Consider the following 22,500-nt stretch of genomic DNA (forward strand, 5'->3'; position numbering starts at 1 on the left):
ACGCTGGTTGGCAGGGGAGGTAGGAAGAGGAGGAAAGGGTGAGAGAGAAAGATATTTGAGAACCATAGATAGAAAACAGAATGCCATCAGTTACATCTGACATGTTGTGTGTGTGTGTGTGTGTGTGTGTGTGTGTGTGTCTAAATGTGTCTGTGTGTGTGTGTGTGTAGGATGGTGGTTTGTCAGCTCAGACGATGCCCAAGGTTGGGTCCCAGCCACCTGTCTGGAGGCCCAGGATGACCCTGATGATTTCTCTTTTCCTGGAGAGGAAGGTAAACTTTCACCTTTCACCTTTCACCTTTTCTCCCATCACACTCTGACCTCACATTATAGTGTGAGCTGCTATCTATGTTTATCAATGAAAGAAAAACATTAAACAGGAAGAAAAATCCTATGATAACTATGACCGTTGTTATATTTATGCTCTTGTAACTGTGGAAGATCAGGTACAAAAATACATCTAGTTGAACTTTCTTGACGTTGTTGTTAACTGTGACTTGTGAGTGCTATAGAGATTGATTGATTGATTGATTGATTGAATGTGTTGTTTTGCTGACCTGGCTGCTGTCAGTGTGCCGGAGGTACTGGTCATTGCCCAGACACGTGGGCCGCCGCCGAACATTAGGGGATCTGCTCAGCACAGGCTGGGGGCAAGGTCGAGAGCACACCTTCTTTTCTTCCTTGTGTGTGTGTGTGTGTGTGTGTGTGTGTGTGTGTGTGTGCATGTGTATGTGTGCATGTGTTTGTGTGTGTGCGTGTGTGTGTGTGTGCGTGTGTGTGTGTGTGTGTGTGTTTGTTCGTGTGTGTGTGTGTGTGTTTGTTCGTGTGTGGGTGTGTGTGTGTGTGTGTGTGTTTGTTCTTGTGTGTGTGTGTGTGTGTGTGTGTGTGTGTGTGTTTGTCCGTGTGCGTGTGTGTGTGTATGTACATGCATGCATTTGTTTATGCTAACTGTGTGTGTGTGTGTGTGTGTGTGTGTGTGTGTGTGAGTGTATTTGTGTGTGTTTCTGTGTGACAGATGTATGTGTGGCGTGTGCATGTTCCAGTGATTGAGCGTGCAGAGAAGCATGTATTGGCATGTGTAAAGCATGCCAGTGATATGTAAGCATGCGTCTGTGACATGAAATTAAATTGATATACTCTAACAGTATGTTGCTCCGTCGGTTGATTTTTTCCCTTGTCAACGTTGCATGCTGTCAATAAGTACGATTCATATTTCTCCCTGTGAGAGTGCACATAACTCGCTCCATATGGTATTCGCTTCTCTATTTCTTTTTCCATTCACCACAGACTTTTGTAGAGTCAGCTAATTAAAGTTCACACAACTGGACCTTTTCTATTTATTCACATCTCTATCTTTATGCATCCTGGTGTTAATGTTACCGTGGTCAGCTGTTCCGTGTCGTCTTGCGGAACATTGCAAAGTGTTTGCATAAACTGACTTTGACTTTGGCATGAGTGTCTCACTTCTCTGTGTGTAATTGTCTTGTCTGGGCACTTGCGTTGTGCACAGTTCATACAATCGACATAGTAGGCTACACAAAGAGTTTAAAGCATTATATGTAGTTATGTGATATCTTACTTAGCTACGTAGTTAAATAGTAACTTGTAGTTAAAATAAACAATGATGGATACTGGACAGTGATGGCTTTTCTGATGGAACAGTGAAAAGATGTTTACCGATAGCCATGTGCATTGTAAGGAGTCTTTGTTTGCATGGGAATGTTTACATTTTTCAGGGCCAAACACGGAAAATGGCCGGTTAGCTAAAAACAACCTGACAAAGCAATGAACAGTGATATTGCGCAATACTGTTTTTAGTCATACCTTAAGTATAACATCATTGCTGTAAATGTCATAGCATTACTGTTTTTAAGTGCAAATGCTACATATTGTGCTTTCAGTGGCTTTAGACAGCCAACATAGCCATAGCAAAATTGAAGGGCTAAAGGCTGATTCAGAATGATTCAGGTGGGTTACAGGGGTTTAGGATGACTAAGATACCGTCAATGAACCGGAACTGTACAGATGTAACGGACTCGGACACGATTATCTGCAAAAGCCCCACCTGTTGGGATGTGTTTTCTTGTTGAGTTTGTGTAAGTTCCTGTGTGTGTTTTTTTTTATTTTCCCACGCTTCAGTAGAGAGCAGGGGGTGTGGCGTAGCATAGAGTGGCGTGGCTGGAGCATGGATTTGTTCCTGTGTTGTAGGCCTTAACTGGGGATGTTACCCCTCCCTCGCTCTCTCTTGGCCAATGTGCAGAATGAGGGCATCCCTGTGCAAGAGCGAGCAGTAAAAGCAGCAAGGCCCACGTCATGTGTCCACTATAACGCGCCACAACGCAGATAGGGAGGGCACATTTCTGGCACACGGGTGCCGTGACCCATCGTTTGTTCAGCTGCAGCCAAGCGTCGAGTTGCAAGTCATCGTTGCTTAGCTGCTGCTGACTGCCATCAGTAGCGTTGATCTTTTAATTTTCCACTCCTCTGTCAGAGTTTATGGCTCCTGGAGTACACTGAGCCTGACACCCCTCTTAAGTTGACTAGCGAGCAGGTCAAATAGATTGGTGCAAATGTAAGTCAATCTTTCAGTGCGAGCCTTATGAGTATTATCCAGTCAGGTTCGCCAGCTCTCTCTGCTGAACATTCCCTGCAGGGTTGGTACTTCATTGATGCTTCAAAATTGAATCCCGTCCTCAAATCTGAGAGGGAAGAGACACCCACTTAAGAGGTGATAGCACGGATAAATACTCTCTGTGTGAGAAGGAGGCATTCGTGAGGGGGTATATAGGAGTCGCTACACTGGGAAGGCCCGTGTGGAGGAGCTGGTTGGCAGACTGATAGGCAGTGCCTGGAGTCTAATTTGAATTTGATTGCAATGATGCCCAGGTGTCTGATTCTGTTGATGTGGATGCTGTCTTTTACATCCGGAGACGACATTTTTACAGTGCTGTGAATTTGGGTATGCCCTCATCTGATTTATGCTCTACTACACGCCGTACGGGCCTAAAGGGAGCGTTAAGCAGAGTTTTAAATGTGACGTCTGTCAGAGTGTTGGATCCCGCTACCCATGCACACTGTAGGCTGTATAAATATTTTTGTTGTGTTTCAGTCCTGAGCACAAATGCTCACGGTGTCAGGGTAGGTCACAGAGTGTGGGCTGTGCTGGCATTTCTGCTGTAGCAGGGATTGCAGTCTTGTTTCAAGGATAACAGCTTCAGTTTTGCTGGGGTGCAATGCAGTACAATTCGGTACAATGCAGTTGCAATGCAGTTGCAATGCAGTATGATTTTTAAACTATGTAGTTACTGAGCAGCTCATTGATAAACCACGGTAAGTAGTGAGGAAGAACACCATGAGGGCTGCTCAGAGCACTTATATACAATATAATGATGCATGATCTTTTAAGGCTCATGTGTTATTTGGATGACATATTAGTGTTAGGTAGATCAGAGACTTTGCAGTGCCTGCGCATGGTTTTTGATTGGTTGAAGTAACACCACCTGAAGCGGTCTCCTGCTAAGTGCAAATTTCCTTCAGAGATCTGTAAAGTGTTAAGGTCATATCATTTCTCAGGAGGGGCGTCAAAGTGATCCAGAGAAGATGGAGGCTATTGTGAATTTCTCACAGTGAGATCTGATGGAGTCTGATGTTGTCAGGCCATCTGTGAGTAAGATCCACTCCTTTTTTTGGTAGGGTGTTTTACTACCAGCATTTTATTGAAAACTGTTCTGCACTCGCGAGGCCTCTTTTTTTGGCCTGACGGTTCTAAGCAGCCGTGTAAAAGTAAGGGGGTGAGTAGGCCTGGGCAGAAGACAGAGCTCTGTCCTCAGAACTAGTCTCCAGAGTGTACAGAGGCTTTGCACTGATAAATTGTGCAAGTCTGCACAGATGAATTGTGTGCCTTTAGCTCACCCAGATTTCGGCAGGCCTTTCCTCTTGTCTGTTGACGTCTCAACTAGTAGTCTTGGGGCTCTTCTGTCTCAGACATCTATAATGTCCACCTGCCTTTTGTGAGTAAGTGACTGTATAATATCATATGACATCTATAATGTCCACCTAATGAGGACAAAGCCTTCCTAAACCTTTTGCGAGTAAGTCACTGAATCAGGCTCAGTCTAAATATCCTGCTCATCGGCTTGCGTTCTTCGCTATGAAGTTGGATACTTGTAATAAGTTAAGTCAGTGTTTGCGGTGGTCACAGGCTAACTGTGAGGACAAACAACAACCTGCTGAAGTGTCTTGGTGAAACCAAAGTTTGATGATGAGAAAGCAGCTGTTGGTGGCTTACTTGGCTCCTTTTGACATCTTGTATATTCCAGGTCATTCCTTTTGACTTCTTGTATATTCTAGGTCCCAACCACGTTGTGTGGCAGATGCACTGAGTAAAGACCCATTCGTGAGGTCAGAATTACGCACCGCCTGACTAGATCTCCTTACGCTGATCTGCTGAGATCTGTTGAGGCAGAAAGCTTACAGGTGGATTCAGTTCAGGACATTTTTGTCAGTCCCCCTGAGCTTTCTCATGCTAGGGAAGAGCAAGTGGCTTCCGTGTATGACCAGTTGGGGGCTACACATGCCTGACAGGGTGTGTTTTTGGGGCAACATGTGTCTTAACAGGATGTGTGTTGGGGGCAACACATGTCTGACAGGATGTGTTTTTGGGGCAACACATGCCTGACAGGTTGTATGTTGGGGGCAACACATGTCTGACAGGGTGAGGGTGGATGCACAGTCACCCGTGAAGAAGGTTCCGGTGGTTCAACAATCCCTTCGTCACTAGGGGGAAGGTGCTAAACTGAGCTCTATGTCTATGACTGGGCAGAATCCCTTGCATGTGCTTAGTCACGACACACACACACACACACACACACACACACACACACCGAACACACACACACACACACACCAAACACACACACACCGAACACACACACACACACAGTAGACCTGTGTGTGTGTGTGTGTGTTCGGTGTGTGTGTGTTCGGTGTGTGTGTGTTTGGTGTGTGTGTGTGTGTGTTCGGTGTGTGTGTGTGTGTGTGTGTGTGTGTGTTCGGTGTGTGTGTGTGTGTGTGTGTGTGTGTGTGTTCGGTGTGTGTGTGTGTGTGTGTGTGTGTTCGGTGTGTGTGTGTGTGTGTGTGTGTGTGTGTGTGTGTGTGTGTGTGCCACTGTCTGTCAGGACCCCACTATCAGCACTGCTGCGGCAGCACAGTCCTTTTCTCTGTTGACAGAGTGCGGCGCCCGTCCTGGTGGGAGAGAGAGAGATTGCATGAAACACGGGAAACACTGAGAACTTCGAGACAGTGGAGAAAACTCACCTCGCAGTTTGGTGTACTGTATATAAGGGTGGGAATCTCTTGGCACCTAACGATTCGATTCTAAATCGATTATCGATTTTAAAACCAATAATCGATTTCAACATAATTCTTTTTTTTTTTAAATGTTTTTGTACAAATCCATTTTTTACACATCTACCTCACTAAAACGACTACCTTTCAGTATGTGATACCTGAAGCTCTGGGTTGCCTTGTTCTTTAGGACATTCAGGATGAGTCAATGTCATCAGGAGGGGGGTACTTTGTGGCTAGTCAGACAAAGATTTTACTGGGACATGCTTGGAAAAGACGTCAGAGATTATGTTCACAGGTGCAAGTGGTGTGTAGTTATCGAGGCCCCAGAGCCTGAGGCTAGGGCCCCTCTCATCTCCATGGTTACATCAGCTCCTTTTGAATTAGTCTCTATTGATTTTTGGGCAGGTGCCTTCCTGTATATGAATGTGTTTCTGTATTTCTAAACCTGTCTTTATTCTGTGCTTTCCTTTGGGGAAAAGGGAGTATCAAGATTGTATTAGCATTTTTGTTGGTAGTTTTGGGTGTATTCCCTTTTTATGAGGTGAATATGGCTCCCCTGCTGTAGTTGGCTTAGGGAGAGGCTGCCCCATCACCTTCCTAGTCCGGCACTGGACAGCCTTTATTTGCTGATAAACATTTGGCTCTTGTTTTCTGTTGTTTTTCCGCTGTCACTGTGTGCCACTGAGGGGCACTCTGTGTTTTCTTCCTTTCTTTTGTCTTAGTTTTTATTATTGTATTTTACTGGGTCTTCATCTGTGGGGTTTAATTAGCTTGATTTGTTTTGTTGGCTTTGTGGTTGAAATTCAGCTGAATCAGTGTGTGTGGGGGGGAGGTAGGGGTGTTTCTTTGAGTTTCCCCACTGTTGGGTCGTGTTTCGTCGTGTAGCCTGAGAGCGTCTGTGTTGCAAGAGAGAGCAGTTAAAGCTGCAAGACCCAGACTAATTGTGGCGTCTCGTTGTTTATCCGCTATAACTCAACAACACAACACACAGAGAGGGAGGCCACATTCCAGTTATAAAGACATTTAACACATATGTCCCCCTGGTACGTCATATGTCATACTGTTCTCGTTCCTCCCATCTGTGTTTGGATGCAGTCACAGGCCCCTGGGTGTATACATTTGTCAGGGCTAATAGCTGCAATTAGCCTGTCAGCCCCAAACAAGCAAGCATTCAATGCACAGGAACATTGCCTAACACTGTTTGTAATCATGCCTTCAGTATTGCAGCATTGTTTTAAATGTCATAGCATTACTTATTTTTTTAATGTTTTTTTATCACAAAAACTGCATGTAGTGCTTTTCCCACCTCAGTGGTGTGTGTATAGAAGCCCAGACATAAAACACGTATCTCCCCAACATTATCAGACTTGTTCTCCTTGACCCTGTGGCCTTTTTTTGGAAACCTAGTCTCTGTGTGAACAAACCGACTCCAAGCATCTGTAGATGCCCTTCACAGCAGTGGTATAGAGAGTCACAAATCCCTGCCCGGCCAGGCCCTCTGTGTAGACAAACATCTGTCCAGGATATCAATCCAGGCGCTGTCGAGAGTTGTGCATTATCACCTCCGGTTAGCAGCTTTTATCGCCTCTTTTTTTTTTGGCCAGAGTAGTAGAGAGATCAGGATCAATACTTGGACTGAGGAGGCTTTGATGAAAAACACCGTCTGGAGGGACTTTCATGTGGATGAGATAGTGCGACAGGGACTTATGTTCGCTTTGAGGTGCCCGATAAGGTAGTGAGTGTGCATCTTCAGTTTGGTGTCTTTGTTCTGTATTCACATTTGCCGTCTGCTTTCCAACTGGATGTGGGCACTACTGGGTGGATACTTTGGGCTTTGTACTACGTCTGATGTGAATGTGGTTCATTTCTGTCAAAGACAAAGGCAACCAATATTGTTTTTCAATTTGAGTATTAAGATATGATGAACCTGTTTTGGGATCTATCTATGACAGTCTTTATTTTTTCTTTGGTATTAGCTTATCTGGCAATGTATCCATTTGTTTAATTTCTGTCAAAGACAAAGGCAACCAATATTGTTTTTTTCAATTTGAGTATTAAGATATGATGAACCTGTTTTGGGATCTATCTATGACTGTCTTTATTTTTTCTTTGGTATTAGCTTATCTGGCAACGTATCCATTTGTTGTCACAATTTGTCAAGCGACTCCACTCAACTCCATCCTCACCCCATGCAGTAGGGAGAACTGTTGCACATGACATTGTGAATGCTCAAACGGCACTGCACATTGCTAAGCTTCCAGCACATTCCAAAGGCACTGGAAAGGTTCCCGATGAAAACTGATACGAGTCGTTGTTTATGCTTGGGCTTCCTCAGAGGAGAAGTATTCCGTGGTCTACCCGTACTCCGCCCGAGATGAAGACGAGATCGACCTGGAGAGGGGCATGATTGTGGAGATCGTCCAGAAAAATCTAGAAGGATGGTGGAAGATCAGGTACAAAAAAAAAGGACAGCTGGATTTCTTAAAACAAAAAATGTAGCCTTTTAAATTGAATGTGAAAGAAGCTTTAAGATTGTCATCTTCAGCCTCATATTAGGAAATATGTTCGTGGCAATAGCATCTAAATGCCACTTTATTTCCCTTAAATCAGAGCCCATCTGTCTGTGTGTGTGTGTGTGTGTGTGTTTTGTCTCTGTGCAGGTACCAGGGGAAAGAGGGCTGGGCCCCCGCCTCCTACCTGAAGAAGGCTGACGTCCTGAGCCAGAAGATGGCCGCCGGGGTGGCAGCCGCCGCCAGCGCCAACGACCTGGACGGGGTCTCCAAGCAACAGAAGGAACAGAACAAGGAGAACCAGAAGGAGCAGCGCTTCCCGGCGTTCCCGGAGAACAACAAGCACAGTAAGCAGCACGGAACCCCGGGGCAAGAAAACAGAAGTTCTCCCATATGTGTATTGTTATTGTGATTCATGTTTGTTTGTTTGTTTGTAAGTGTAAGCTACTGGATGACCTTAATTTCCCTCAGGATCAATAAAGTATCCATCTATTCATCCATCTATCTAAAATGTCTCTATGCGTTAAAGAACGTTTACTAACTGCTAGTCTAAAATCTCGACTCTCCTTTTATGATCATTTGACAATTTGGAGGGTAATATTTCCACAAATGTTCATTTCTTACAGAAGCAGGCCAGAGACAGAGACCACCGCCACGTCGTGATCTCACCATCGTAAGAAACTTTTTTATAAGCCATTCCAAGTACCTGAACCAGAAATGCATGCTGGCAGTGGGTCATGGTACAGCAAGTATTATTTGCTTATGCTGTACTTTCCCCCTTCCTCTCACTACAGCCTCGGGGGGCGAACCTACCCAAGCCACCAGTGCCCCCGCAGGTGGAGGAGGAGTATTACACCATCGCAGACTTCCAGACCACAATTCCAGACGGAATCAGCTTCCAGGCAGGCCTTAAAGTGGAGGTGAGTGAGTGAGTGAGTGTGTGTGTGTGTGTGTGTGTGTGTGTGTGTGTGTGTGTGTGTGTGTGTGTGTGTGTGTGTGTGTGTGTGTGTGTGTGTGTGTGTGTGTGTGTGTGTGTGTGTGGCCTTAAAGTGGAGGTGAGGAAAAATAAAAATAGTAATAATAATACATTTTATTTAAAGCGCCTTTCATGACACCCAAGGTCGCTTCACAAACAATCATCTCATTACAATTACAATCATCTCATATAAATAAATAAGAAAAATAAAAGTCAGTCAGTCAGTCCATAAGCTATCTTGAAGAAATTAGTTTTAAGTCTGCTTTTAAAGTCAGTAATTGAGTCACAGTGTCTGATGTAGTATGACTCAAACTTTAGTATTTACCAGGTGATTAATACGTATTGAAGCAGATGGGTCCCCCCTTATGTGCCGTGGTTCTGCTTAAGGTTGCTTCCTGCCTAACAGGGAGTTTTTTCTTGCCCCATGTTGCCATTGTGCATGCACTAAGGGGGTTTAGGCTCTGGGCTCTGTTAAGCGCCTAGAGGCAATTGTATTGTTATGGCGCTATATAAATAAATTTGAATTGAATTGAATTGAATTGAATTGAATTGAATTGAATTGAATTGAATTGAATTGAATTGAATTGGATTGGATGGAATTGATGAGGAGTTAATCTTCTGATAATGACTCCCTCAGGTGATTGTTTGATACATATTGATTAGGAGTTAATCTTCTGATAATGACTCCCTCAGGTGATTGACAAGAACTCCAGTGGCTGGTGGTACATCCAGATCGAGGATAAGGAAGGCTGGGCTCCCATGACGTTCATAGACAAATACAAGAAGACCAGCAGCGCCTCGCGACCCAACTTCCTGGCGCCGCTGCCCAACGAGATGGCACAGATGAAGCTGGCGGATGGCACTGCAACCAACAGCAGCGCCTCAGACGACAACTGGTCCAAACCCCTACCAGACGAGCCTTCCGTCACGGTGGACTTTGCCGCTCGGCCGAAACTGCGAGATTGGAAGTCTGGCCCCAACAACAAGAGCCCGGCGTTCTCGGGACCGCTTCCCCCGGCGCCCGCCTCGCCCCCCGCGGAGGAGAAGCCGGCGCTGCCCCCCCGCAGGGAGTCGATCAACAAGAGCCTCGAGACGGACGCCGCCGTGGAGAAGCCCCGTCCTGACCCGTCCAAGCCCCTGCCCCCCAAACCGCCCGCCCCCGGGATGATCTTGCCTCTGGTGGCGCCCAAGTCCGCCCCCTTCAAGCCCGACAAGCCCGACAAACCCCCCGAGCCCAAACGGCCCGACGACAAGAGCAAGGCACTGCACCTCCGTAACGAGATGGGCCTGGAGTGCGGCCACAAGGTGTCTGCCAAGGAGGTGAAGAAGTTCAACCTGAAGCCCGTGCCCAAGCAGCCACCCAAGCCCAAGCAGCCGGAGCCCCCCGAGGAGAAGCCAGACGCTGGGGCGACGGGTCCTCCGGCGCCCCTCATCAAGCCTAAGCCCATGATCCGACCCAAGCCCGTCCCGGCGGCCAAGCCCGAGGTGCAGCCGGAGAACAAGCTGGACATCACCAACCTGAGGAGCAAGCTGCGGCCGTCCAAACCGGCTGAGCCCGCCGCTGCAGCGTCTTCGGAACCGGCGGTGCCACAGAACGAGCCCTCGTCCCCACCTGTCCACAGCGTCCTTAACAACAGCAGGTCTATCGACGAGCCCAGATGTCCTCCGAAGCAGCAGAACGGCCACGACACCCCTCTTCCCCCGAAGCCCGCCACCAAAGAGCCTCCGCAGAGACCCATGGCCGCACCACGCAGACCCCCTCCGCCTAAAAAGACCGGAGAACCCGGCAGCCCGACGGAGACTAAAGCCCCTGTGAAAGAGGACGGGAAACCCCCATCCACCGCACCCCCACAGAGCCGGCCACCGCCCCCCAAGCCCAAGGCACCTCCTTCCAAAGACAAGGAGAAGGAGAAGGAGAAGGAGGGGCCCAAAGGCAAACTGCCCGTACCACCGAAGCCGCAGGTGAAGAGTGAGAAGCCAGGTCCCCCGCGGGATAAGCTCCCGCCGCTCATCAAAGAGCCCTCCAAGGAGGAACGCTTCTTGGCCGTGGCCGACTTCGAGGGCGACGACGCGACGCCCAGCTTCCGCGAGGGAACCGTCTTTGAGGTGATGGAGCGCGACAACAGCGGCTGGTGGTTCTGTAAAAACATCGTGACCGTGACGGAGAGCTGGATACCCTCCAATTATCTAACCAAGAAACATTAAGTGCTGGTTTTATTTCAGCCGTTTCCAAAAAAAAAAAGTATTAATACTCAGTATATTTAATTAGCTTTTTTATTTATAGGTACCTTTTTTAATTGGAGCCTTTTTTTTTTAAACATTCCATCTTTCAAATTTAGTTTGAATGTATTGTTTTTCTTAGAGGGCAGTGTGAGACGTCCAACGAGAGGAAAACATTTGTGTAATTGTATACATCACCATTTGTGCCATATGTTATTCAAACTTATAATATTTTTGACGTGTATCACAAAACTCCAATAGACTAGCAACATATCTGGCAGACTTCCCTTGACATTGTGTGCCTCAGCAAAATATGCAAAATGTCGCTTTGATATATGCAAATGATAGTTTTCTCTATGATATGTTTCCGGAGATCAAAACAATGCAGTAGTTTAGGAAATTAGAAGCAAAGCAAAGCCTTACCAGCTGCAGCATAAACACATAGACAGACAAACAATCACATCACTTCCTTCTGTTCAGTCTCTATAGAGGAAGAGAAAGGTCAAAAGGAAGACATACTTACCAAGACTATTCAGGTGCTATGGACAGCTGATTCAACTTATGTCAAGTGCTTTAAAGTATAGCAGCGATGTGACGCAATGTTTTTTTTTTTTTTTTTCTTTCATTTGTTTCTTTTGGGGTAAGGCTTGTTGGGTGGTTTCGGGTTCGGGGTTTCTAATCAACATTATGTGGAAACCTGTTTGGTTTCTGTCCGTGCTCTTTCTTTTTTTAATGCATTGGGTTATTGCAATGTTTGATGTGCACTTTTCATATCCTGCACAGCGGCGAACAGCGAGAATGAAAAAAAATTAAATCAGTAACTACGGTGTTTCAGTAATAGGGGTGTGTTCAAAATATCGATACGGGGATACATCGTCGCGGGCCTCTTTACGATGCGTGTATCGATACGGAGGCGTCAGTATCGATACTTCACGTGCAACAAAAAAAAAAAAAAAAAAAATTTTTTTTTTTTGTCTGTTTCTTTGTACAGCGTCTACTTGGTTCATGTGCCTGCCTGCATACTTTGCCCATCATCCAGTTGATGGTATAATTTGAAAGCAGAGTTTCTGTAGAATCCACATGAGGTGACAAATATGTTATGATGTACTGTCAAGGAGTTACAGGCAATTTTTTTTTGTTATAAGCCTAAAATATCGGGATACGTATCGTATACGTAGGTATCGCATGTATCGCGATACATATCGTATCGCGACCCCTGTATCGGGATGCGTATCGTATCGAGAGGTGGTTGGCGATACCCACCCCTATTCAGTAAGGTACAGTACATGACCATTCAACGTTTACAGTCGAACAAAAGAAACGATGACCCTACAAGTGTTTTCAGTTGTCTTGAACATTTTGGTGAACTAGAAAAATGCTGCGGTTAAAGCATTTATTGTAAGATAATAGAGTGAAGCATCAGAAGTTTGTTTTTTGGTGCTATCATGGTGCTATGATAGCATTGCTTGTCAACCTTACCATAAGGTTATTAAGATGTTTTACAAACATGACTGTGTGAGCTTGACTGGTTTCAAGTAAATATTTGGTATCACAGTTATATTTTGTTAATTTTAACTGTAGTAAGGCATTTTTTTTTTTAATGATGTCAACTGACATACTATTTTATTTAGCTGTTTTGTGTTTTTTTAAGTTGTTTTCTCGTGTTTGTACCTGATGAGATAGATGAGAGGATTTAGAAACGGTTGGTTCTTTGAGAGTACCTGACAAAGCTGGGAGCTTTCCCATCTTTGATAGAGATCTTTTGGTTACATTTTACACAGACCCTCCATCATAAGACTGATAATACCATGCCATTAACATCTTATGAGGGAAACCAGATCATGTTCTTTTCCATCATCACAATCGATATCCAATGTTATAAAAGTGTCACGTTACAAGTAATGGCGTTCTCAATGAAACTTCGGCAGATTAAACAGACAAACACCTTACATATGTTCACAAGCTTTAACGCCTCTGTCTAGTTCATAGTTATGGGTATTTTGCTGTGTAAAATGAATGTGTCAGTGATGGATGTGTCGTGTGTGGAGTCCCAGGCGGTCAGAGAGGTTTGAGGAAAGGTCAAGAGAAAGTTGAGTGTATTTGTAAATCAGAGAGTAATATACCAGACCATATCTGATATATATATTTTTAAAAACAGTTCCAAAGCATTGCATTGGGTGTTCCTCATGTTTACATGCCCCCCTATACGATTAAATCTGAGTACTGTAACTTTTACAGCTTTACTTGTACTGCCACTGTTACAACATTTCAATTATTTTCCCTTTTTTATTCCTCTATAAAGCATTAATAAACATTTCCATTTGTCCAAAGGCATCCTGTGTTTGTTTGTTTATTTTTTAAACCTTACGAGCGAGGTAGTTACTGATCAGGTCAATTGGAGATGAGTTATAGAAAATTTGCATTTATTAAACTTGCATGACAGTGGTTTCATTCATTAGAAATATACAAACAACAACACATATTCTATATTCTCTCCCCCACGCAACAAGTAAAGCCACAGAACCGGTCAGAGACAAACAGATGCAAACACGTCTCGGTGGCATATGACAACAGAATGACTTCAGAGGTGTCAAAAGGTTCAATCGTTAGAAGTACTGACAGGCCCCCTGTCAGACACACCTGTGTACCATACAGACCTGTTTCTGTTTCAGTCCTGGTACCTTCCAGGTCCTATGTGGTCTTTACTCATTTGGAAAAAATGAAAATAAACTGCAAGGGTATTGTCACTCAATTTGACTTTTTATAGACTTTAGAATATATGAAGCTCAGAATGAAAACTTAACATTGACGACTTATTGCACTTTGGTTAGTAGACGGTGCATATAGCATCAACAAATTATAAAAATTAAATCTTTAGTAAATGCAATTATGATTAATATTACAAAACAATTAATGGTATTTTTTATATATATATATATCTCCTTCAAGATGACAGTATTTCGCTTTGGTTTTCACAGGCAAGGACAGCACCCATAGTATCCTGTCCCCATCCAGTGTGTTCTAGCTCAGTACAGTATCGCCAACACCCAGGCGCACAGTTATTCACATTTTAGTGAAGAAAAAAGGACAATTATCAGTATCCCATCCTCTCTAAATCCTCTCCTCCTAAATGAACATGGGAAGACGACGAAATAAAAAATATTTTTTCAAGAATAAAATATATTTTCAATTTGATTTGGGCTGGGCTGCCTCTTTCAGCAACACATAGAACAACGGTGAACAGAAGAGAATTCCAGTATCTACTTGGCTGAATGATCATCACCACGAATAAAAGTGTAAAACAACAATCTGCAAAAACAAATCAAAGATACAGGAAGTTTCTGTGAATTAATTTAAATATTTACAGTGCTGAAACTATAAAATGAATTGTAAAGTGAGGAAGTGAAATTACTTTCAAGCTCCAGCTCCAAGCTCTTAAAACAAAAAAAAAGATTTTATATATTAAAATATTTGGCAGAAAAATATATATATACTTGCACAATGAATACAGGGTTAGCTGTATAGTGAGCAATATGTCTCTATGACTAAGGCACTTCATAATTTTAACTATTACTGCAGTCACCCGAATGTTTACTCTTCGTATCATGGGCTCATCATCAATCAATTATTAGTAATTTGACAATCTTATTCGGACTTTGGTTGTCATGTTCATGAAAAAGAAAAACATGAAGAAAAAAATAATGGTTCCACACATGCAATGTTGTTAACGAAGTTGCAAGAATAAAACTGTAAAGCCATCACTGTGAGGGATAATGGGATAAGCGGACGCACTCGCACGCACGCACGCACGCACGCACACACGCACGTACACACACACACACACACCCCAGGGGGAGAGGAGAGGGACCTGCTCCAGAACCCTAGTTTGGAGACGACAACACCCCCCCCACCCCCACCCCCACCCCACCCCACCCCCCACCTTCTGCTCTGCACTGTAAGGGACGACTTAGAGGCACAAGTATCTGGAGGTCCTCCGTTCCTTCTGTAAACAACTCCTGGAGGTGCGAGACTAGAGGAGCACCCAGCTTTTTCATAATTGGGGCTGCGCTGCATGTAATGGGGCTCACCCTGGGAGGGACCTTCAGCCTTGGAGACAGGCACACTGAAAACAAGCCACTGTTCTTGTGACCTCTCATGCCGAGGTCTGAGGAATGGTGAGGAATGGTTAAATGGTGAGGTTCACACCCACGCAGTACTGAACCATTGGGTCCCAGTCAGCCTCAAAGAGCTGGCCCTCTAAGAACTGCCCCCCGAAGAGCTGCCCCGAAGAGCTGCCCCGAAGAGCTGCCCCGAAGAGCTGCCCCGAAGAGCTGCCCCTAAGAACTGCCCCTAAGAGCTGGCCCTCTAAGAGCTGCCCCTAAGAGCTGCCCCTCTAAGAGCTGCCCCTAAGAACTGCCTCTAAGAGCTGCCCCGAAGAGCTGCCCCGGAGAGCTGCCCGAAGAGCTGCCCCGGAGAGCTGTCGCTGTGTTCTACTCACACTTCAGGGACTGATCACTTCATCTAGGCAAGGATATGAGGAGGGGTTGAACAATAAATTAAAACAAAAACATAGATTAAAGCATAAACCAATATAGAGCTTTACCAATATAAATACTGTTTTAAAAGAGAAGAAAAGGCATTCGGGGCAGACAGAATGGAAATTAAAATAATAAAAAAAAAATACCCAACTAGACCCCCCCAATGCAACCTTGTGTGGGTCTTTGCGGAGGTAAAGCAAAGAGCTTCTATGAATGGGAAGGTTGGAAAAAGGCAAGAATATTGGAAGAGCAGCGTTTCATTGACAGGTGAGGGGAACACCTCAGCAAAAGCTGGTCCGGTCTCTCCACCCTGGCGTGTGTGTGTGTGTGTGTGTGTGTGTGTGTGTGTGTGTGTCCTACGTGGTGGAGGACTCGGAGTAGGGGAGGAACTTGGTTAGTTTGTTGGGAGAGCTGGGGTTGGTGTACTCCACGTCTTCGCTCATCTTGAAGAAGATCTCCTGCTCACGCTTCTTCTGGCTCAGCTCCTCTTCCAGAGTCTGGGGAAGAGCAACAAGGTCGCTGTGAGTCATTCATTCACATTTCCATTTAGTCATTTAGCAGACGCTTTTGTCCAAAGCGACGTACCAGGGAGAGAACAGTCAAGCTAAGAGCAATAAAACCTGGTGTAACAATAAATACTGTTTTTTTTTTTTTTCAAGAAATAGAAAACGACATAGAAAGAAAAAGAAGTGCGGGACTGTCACTGCTTAAGTGCAAGTTAAGCCAAGGTGCCGGTTAGGAAGGGAGGTGCTCTCTGAAGAGTTGGGTCTTCAAGAGCTTCTTGAAGGTAGAGAAGGACGCCCCTGCTCTGGTAGTGCTAGGCAGTTCTACAACTGAGAATAGTCTGGATTGCCGTGCTTGCATTCATCATATCCCAGATTTCAAACTGGGTCATTAATTGATTGATTGATCGCAGTATATTCAACAAACTTTAGATGAACAGTGTAAAACAACATCTGATGACATTGCCTCCAATGATTATTACTGAAATGATTAGTGACATGACAGAAACCTGTTGGCTGTACCCTTAAGGACTAGTGACATAAACTTTGTTGATGAACCTAGTCTGTTTTTGCAAATCACCCCATACCACAAAAATAGGTCTACTCATGCCTGCACAACAGAAATAACAGCTGAACACAGATCAAATTCAAACTGAACAATGTACGGTATGGTCTAGTCATGTCTAGTCATGTCTGCACAACATTAATAAAACAGCTGATCACAGACCAAATTTAAACTGAGCAATGTACGGTATGGTCTAGTCATGTCTGCACAACAGAAATAAAACAGCTGATCACAGATCAAATTTAAACTGAACAATGTACGGTACGGTCTAGTCATGTCTGCACAACAGAAATAAAACAGCTGATCACAGACCAAATTTAAACTGAGCAATGTACGGTACGGTCTAGTCATGTCTGCACAACATTAATAAAACAGCTGAACACAGATAAATCTGAATGGTGTACAGTATGAAGCGCCGCAGCTGGCGACAGACGTTACACAGCTGAACACAGATAATGGCACGGTGGCTCAGGTGCTTGCACTGCCGCCTCACAGCAAGATGGTCATGGGTTCGATTCCTGCATGGGGCGCTGTTGGCTTTGGGGGGAGCAGGTCCTCCCCAGACCTTCAGTGCTCAGGTGGGCTATCTCCCAGGCCTTTCTGTGTGGAGTTTGCATTCCCCTCCCCCCCCCCCCCCCCCCCGTGTTCACAAGGGGTTTCCTCCACTTTGAACCCCAACAGAAAAAAACATGCAACAGAACACTCTTCGTCGGTCCCTGACCAAGACAAGATGATTCACCTCAGCCTAAAGGCTGCCCACTGCTCCCATTGGGGTCCTGGAGGAAGGACAGCCCCCGGGATGGGATAAATGCAGTCCTCAGGCCTGCGTGTGTGTGTGTGTGTGTGTGTGTGTGTGTCCTGTGTCGCCTCCATGTATTCACGTGTGCGTGTGTGTGTGTGTGTGTCCGTGTGTGTCCTGTGTCGCCTCCATGTATTCACGTGTGCGTGTGTGTGTGTGTGTGTCCGTGTGTGTCCTGTGTCGCCTCCATGTATTCACGTGTGCGGTGTGTCGCTTGTGCGATTGAAAGTCTGACAATTATTCTATACAACAAGAATGGGAGCATTCAGAGAATGCAAACCTCCGCCTTGTGACCTTTGATCTTGACATCTGAAAATCGAATCAATTATTGCCATTATTATCTCCCCACAAAGTTGGATGGAAATCGGTCCATACGTTTCTGCGTAATCCTGCTGACAAACAGACAAACAAACATACAGGGGCGAAAACATAACCTCCTTGGCGGAGGTAAATCCATGTTGTACCTTCTTCCTGGGCTTGAGCAGTTCCCTCCACTCCCTGAGTTGGCCGTTGTGCTGCTCGTCCAGGAACTTCAGCCTCTGGGACTCATTCTCAATCAGCATGTGGCACTTCTCATTCTACCAGACGGAGAAATACACAAACAAATAAAGTAAACAAACAAACACACAAACACACATAAATAAATAAAAATAGATAGTGTATAGTGTATACATTTTACATTGATAATCGTAATGCTTCTCCAGTATTGCCAACATTGTGGTGTGCCAATCTGTACTCAATGGTTCCAAAATTAGTATTTTCCCCAGTAAATTAGTATTTTTCCTTAAGTGAAATCTGTACTGCGTTAATGGGTGCAACGGGCAAAATGTTGATATGTACTTGTAAAAGAAACAATATTTTGGCATTCAGCCTACAAACGTAGACTCATAGACTTTAAGCTCACTTTGAGAGGGTCTCTCTTTTCTTAATCACGTGAATTTGGCTGTGTCATAGTGTATTTTGGCAAACTTTTCATATTATGGTGGAAGTATCTCATATTTTATAAGTTTCTGTACACAAAATGCAACCCTTATAAAATAAAATCAAGGTGACTTTCTCAGTCAGGGTCATGCCACTGGACTGGGTCTCAAAACCCATTGACAGCAGACTATTATTCCCCTGGACTTGGGTGCTGGCTGTTTTGTGTTTGATGGCAGACATGTGTGTCTTAACATCATAGAGTCCACTATGGGCAATGCTAAATGTGGACCGACATATAGTGCAAAAGGCATGACTGGTAGACACAGGACTTCTTTTTTTTCAGCCATAATTTTAGATTGTAACGTTGCATGCTATATTCGATCACGTATAAAAAATGAGAAAGTGTTCGTCCACAAAAGATTGAGCTAAATGAAAAGACTCAGTAAGGCAAATTGAGCGAAGTAAGAATGGAGCTCGATTATACGGAATACCGTCAAGTGGAAAGTACTGCTAGACAACGCCCAGAAGAGCAGTGACAGCAGCGGTGCTCGAGTCAGTTTGTTGCCACGGGGATGACAACAAATGCGATCTGTTCCAACTTCAGTCTTTTGCCTGAGTCTTTTCATTTAGCTCACTCTTTTGACAGAAATATACCTTGAGTCGACGGAAATTCTGCGTTGACCATTCGTATTTGTGTTTGAAAAATATATCGCTCGAGTCAAGAAAGTTTTATTCTTGATCAGTAGTTTAATATCCTTTGATTGGGGTACCATATTAAGCAGTAGTTGATTAAAAACAAATCACAGAAACGTACCCAAATATGTTGGTGGTGGCCATTTGTAAACTAAAAGCAGATGCGACAAGTTAACTTTATCCATCAACGTCAAAAGTAAATACTCTTCCCGTGTCGCTGCAGCTATAATATCGACCAATCAGCTCAAGCGTATGTCACGTCGGTCAAAACAAGAATGGCGCCCTCCGCGTTCGTAAGCAGGAAGCCAAATCATGACACATTTTTGCTTATTTCTGGACTTACCGCAAATATTCTATTCATTAAATAATATTGCAAGTTGACCCTAAATTCGTATCAATGAGTCATTATATTCGTATCGCCGTATTTCCACCACATTTTCGTATTAATACGGATCAATTCGTACGAGTTGGCATCACTGCTTCTCTGTGTCTGTGTGTGTGCGTGTGCGCGCGTGTGTGTGTGTGTGTGTGTGTGTGTGTGTGTGTGTGTGTGTGTGTGTGTGTGTGTGTGTGTGTGTGTGTGTGTGTGTGTGTGCTCGGACCTGTAGCTGCTGGAGCTCCCTGACGTTGCCCTCACACTGGCCAACATTCTCTCTGATCTGGTTCTCATGCTTGTGCTGCTGGTGGAGCCTCTCAGCCTTCTGCCTCTTCTCCTCCTGTCTGGAGAACTGGAGAGAGAGAGAGAGAGAGAGAGAGAGAGAGAGAGAGAGAGAGAGAGAGAATGAGAGAGAGAGAGAGAGACAGAGAGAGAGAGAGGGAGAGAGAGAGAGAGAGAGGATGAGGAGGAGGAGAGATACAGATAGAGAGATACAGAGAATAAAAAAGAAAGCGTGAGATGGGTGGAAAGGGAATGACAGGAGTGTAGGGGAGAATGAACAAATGTGTTAATGAATGAATGAATGAATGAATAACTGAATGAAGTTTAAAACATTGAGTAAAAAATGTTGTTACGCTAATGTATTGTATGACCACAAATGTATAGATCTGCTGTTTTTGACTTGCCTATAATTGAGCCTGTGTGCCTATATAGTTTGTGTGCGTGCGTGTGTGTGTGTGTGAGTGCATGCGTGTACGTGCGTGTGTGTGTGTGTGTGTACATGCATGCGTGCGTACGTGTGTGTATGTGTGTGTGTATGTGCATGCGTGTGTACGTGTGTGTGTGTACATTCCTGTGTGTGTGTATGTGTACATGTGTGTGTGTATTTGTGTGTTACCTGTTTGATCTTCTCGCGGTCCTCTGCGGCGCTGCCAGTGGAGTTGATGCGCAGGCTCTTCTTGAACATGGCCATGCGGGTCTTGCCCTCGCTGCGCTGGATCTTGGGCATGCGGGCCTTCTCCTGCTGCTGCCGCGCCTTCTGCAGCTCCATCATGCGCTGGTTGTAACACTGCATCTGCTCTTGCTCCTGGAGAGGACACACACACACACACACACACACACACACACACACACACACACACACACACACACACAGACACAGACACACACACACACACACACACACAGACACACACATCAATCATCGACACACAGATGCCATGAAGGAGTCAATCACCTTGATGTTTTTGTTTACTTGCCAAAAACAGGACATTCTCCCCAGTAACAGGGAATCCTAGGGTTCCCCTGGAGTAGCATAGCATAGCATTTGAACGCTACACTTATCTGTACTCATCTTCAACCACACAATGCTACACTAATCTATTACTACACTGATACTCTAATCTATTTTATAGGGGTTATGTAGCAAGAGAGAGGCTCCCACTTTCTCATGCTCTTCAGGAGCTGGTGTCTGCAGGAAGCATTGGCCCTTGAGCGGCTGGTCATTTCAATGCTACACTAATCACTAACCTACACTAATCTATTAGTGATACACTAGATCACAGTCTCCAGTAATGTAGGGGTAATGTATTGAGAGAGAGGCGCCTACCTTCTCATGCTTCTTCAGGAGCTGGTGTCTCTGCAGGAAGTACTGGTCTTTGAGCTGCTGCTTCAGCAGCTGGTGTTTCTCGTGCAGGTTCTTCTCCTCAAGGTCCCAGATCGTAGCTTCACGCTCTGGTGGTGGAGAAACAAATAGAAATGAGTTTACCATGAAATTGTCCCACTTAGCCGAGTTGGAATGCGAAATATTACTATACAATTGTCAGTGGGAAACTAATATGAGATGTGATCTACAGCAACTAGTGTCATTAGATGTTTTAACAGAATTGTTTGTGTCAAAACTCCCAAAAAATGAACTAGAATAGAGAGAGTATAATGTAAACAGAGTACAGCAGGGTACGGTAGAGTACGGTAGGGTACGGTAGAGTAGGGTACGGTAGGGTACGGTAGAGTACGGTAGGGTACGGTAGAGTACGGTAGAGTACGGTAGGGTACGGTAGGGTACGGTAGGGTACGGTAGAGTACGGTAGGGTACGGTAGAGTACGGTAGGGTACGGTAGGGTACGGTAGGGTACGGTAGAGTACGGTAGGGTACGGTAGAGTAGGGTAGGGTACGGTAGGGTACGGTAGGGTACGGTAGAGTACGGTAGGGTACGTTAGGGTACGGTAGAGTACGGTAGAGTACGGTAGAGTACGGTATAGTACGGTAGAGTACGGTGTGGTTCTTACCTCGCACCAGGTGCTGCTTCTTCTGCAGACACTCACGCTCCGTGTCTGCAATCTCCTTTTTGTTCTCATAGATGATTCTCTTCAGAGTCGTGTCCAGCTCTTTCTTCTGAGCGGCCAGGAACTTCTCCTCCTAGGGCATCAACAACAACAAATAAATAAATAAATAAAATACAAAAAAATAAAAATTATCAAGGACAATGCTGTGAAAATACATAGAATGGTTACATTAATTAACCACTAGTAAACGCAATGTCTCTCCTTTACTGACACAATCTTCTGAGTTTGTGGCGTTTGATGCTCAGTACCTCTGTTTGTTTGGTCTGGGAGTATAGGCTCATCCGTTGCTTCATGGACTCTTTGCGTTCTTTTCTGGGTAATTTCTCAACTTCAGATTTGACCTGTCAAACAAAAGTGGTGCAAATTAAAAAAAAAAAATCACCCAAATTCATTTCTAATCAGAAACAGAGATCAAGTAGATCACATGACATCACTGGTTAATATGCTTGCCTGCCTACTGACTGCCTCAGCAAGAGTGTCTTTTTTTTCTGAGGCAAAGGAGTTTGATGTGACACTAATCAAATCTCCAGTACAATGGATAACAAGAACTCAGAGGACATCAAATAATTTAGCAAAAGCACCATTTAAAAAAAAAAAGCTCCCCTTTACTCATATAGCATCTGACTCATGTAAAGAGATTAGGCCCAGCCAGTGTTGGGAAAGTTCACTTTCTACATAAACTAGTTCAGTTCATAGTTCACACA

At 44.7% G+C, this 22,500-nt stretch overlaps 2 protein-coding genes across 2 annotated transcripts in view; one reads left to right on the forward strand and one right to left on the reverse strand.

The window, feature by feature from the left end:
- sh3pxd2b (SH3 and PX domains 2B) overlaps positions 1-11,040 on the forward strand; it is a gene marked incomplete at its 3' end in the record, with an annotated part of 48,362 nt that extends 37,322 nt beyond the window's left edge. Inside the window, exons 8-13 of the mRNA XM_080849577.1 lie at positions 171-272; positions 7,685-7,802; positions 8,010-8,206; positions 8,486-8,532; positions 8,654-8,779; positions 9,529-11,040. Coding sequence (XP_080705703.1) covers positions 171-272; positions 7,685-7,802; positions 8,010-8,206; positions 8,486-8,532; positions 8,654-8,779; positions 9,529-11,040 — 2,102 coding nt within the window. The remainder of the gene's footprint in view (positions 1-170; positions 273-7,684; positions 7,803-8,009; positions 8,207-8,485; positions 8,533-8,653; positions 8,780-9,528) is intronic.
- A 4,861-nt stretch (positions 11,041-15,901) lies between these two features.
- stk10 (serine/threonine kinase 10) overlaps positions 15,902-22,500 on the reverse strand; it is a 50,487-nt gene continuing 43,888 nt past the window's right edge. Inside the window, 7 exon segments of the mRNA XM_080836495.1 lie at positions 15,902-16,090; positions 17,925-18,038; positions 19,677-19,802; positions 20,349-20,537; positions 21,060-21,184; positions 21,740-21,869; positions 22,045-22,137. Coding sequence (XP_080692621.1) covers positions 15,950-16,090; positions 17,925-18,038; positions 19,677-19,802; positions 20,349-20,537; positions 21,060-21,184; positions 21,740-21,869; positions 22,045-22,137 — 918 coding nt within the window. The 3' untranslated portion in view covers positions 15,902-15,949.

The sequence above is a fragment of the Sprattus sprattus genome (genome assembly GCF_963457725.1).
Source record: "Sprattus sprattus genome assembly, chromosome: 1".
NCBI classification, from domain to species: domain Eukaryota; kingdom Metazoa; phylum Chordata; class Actinopteri; order Clupeiformes; family Clupeidae; genus Sprattus; species Sprattus sprattus.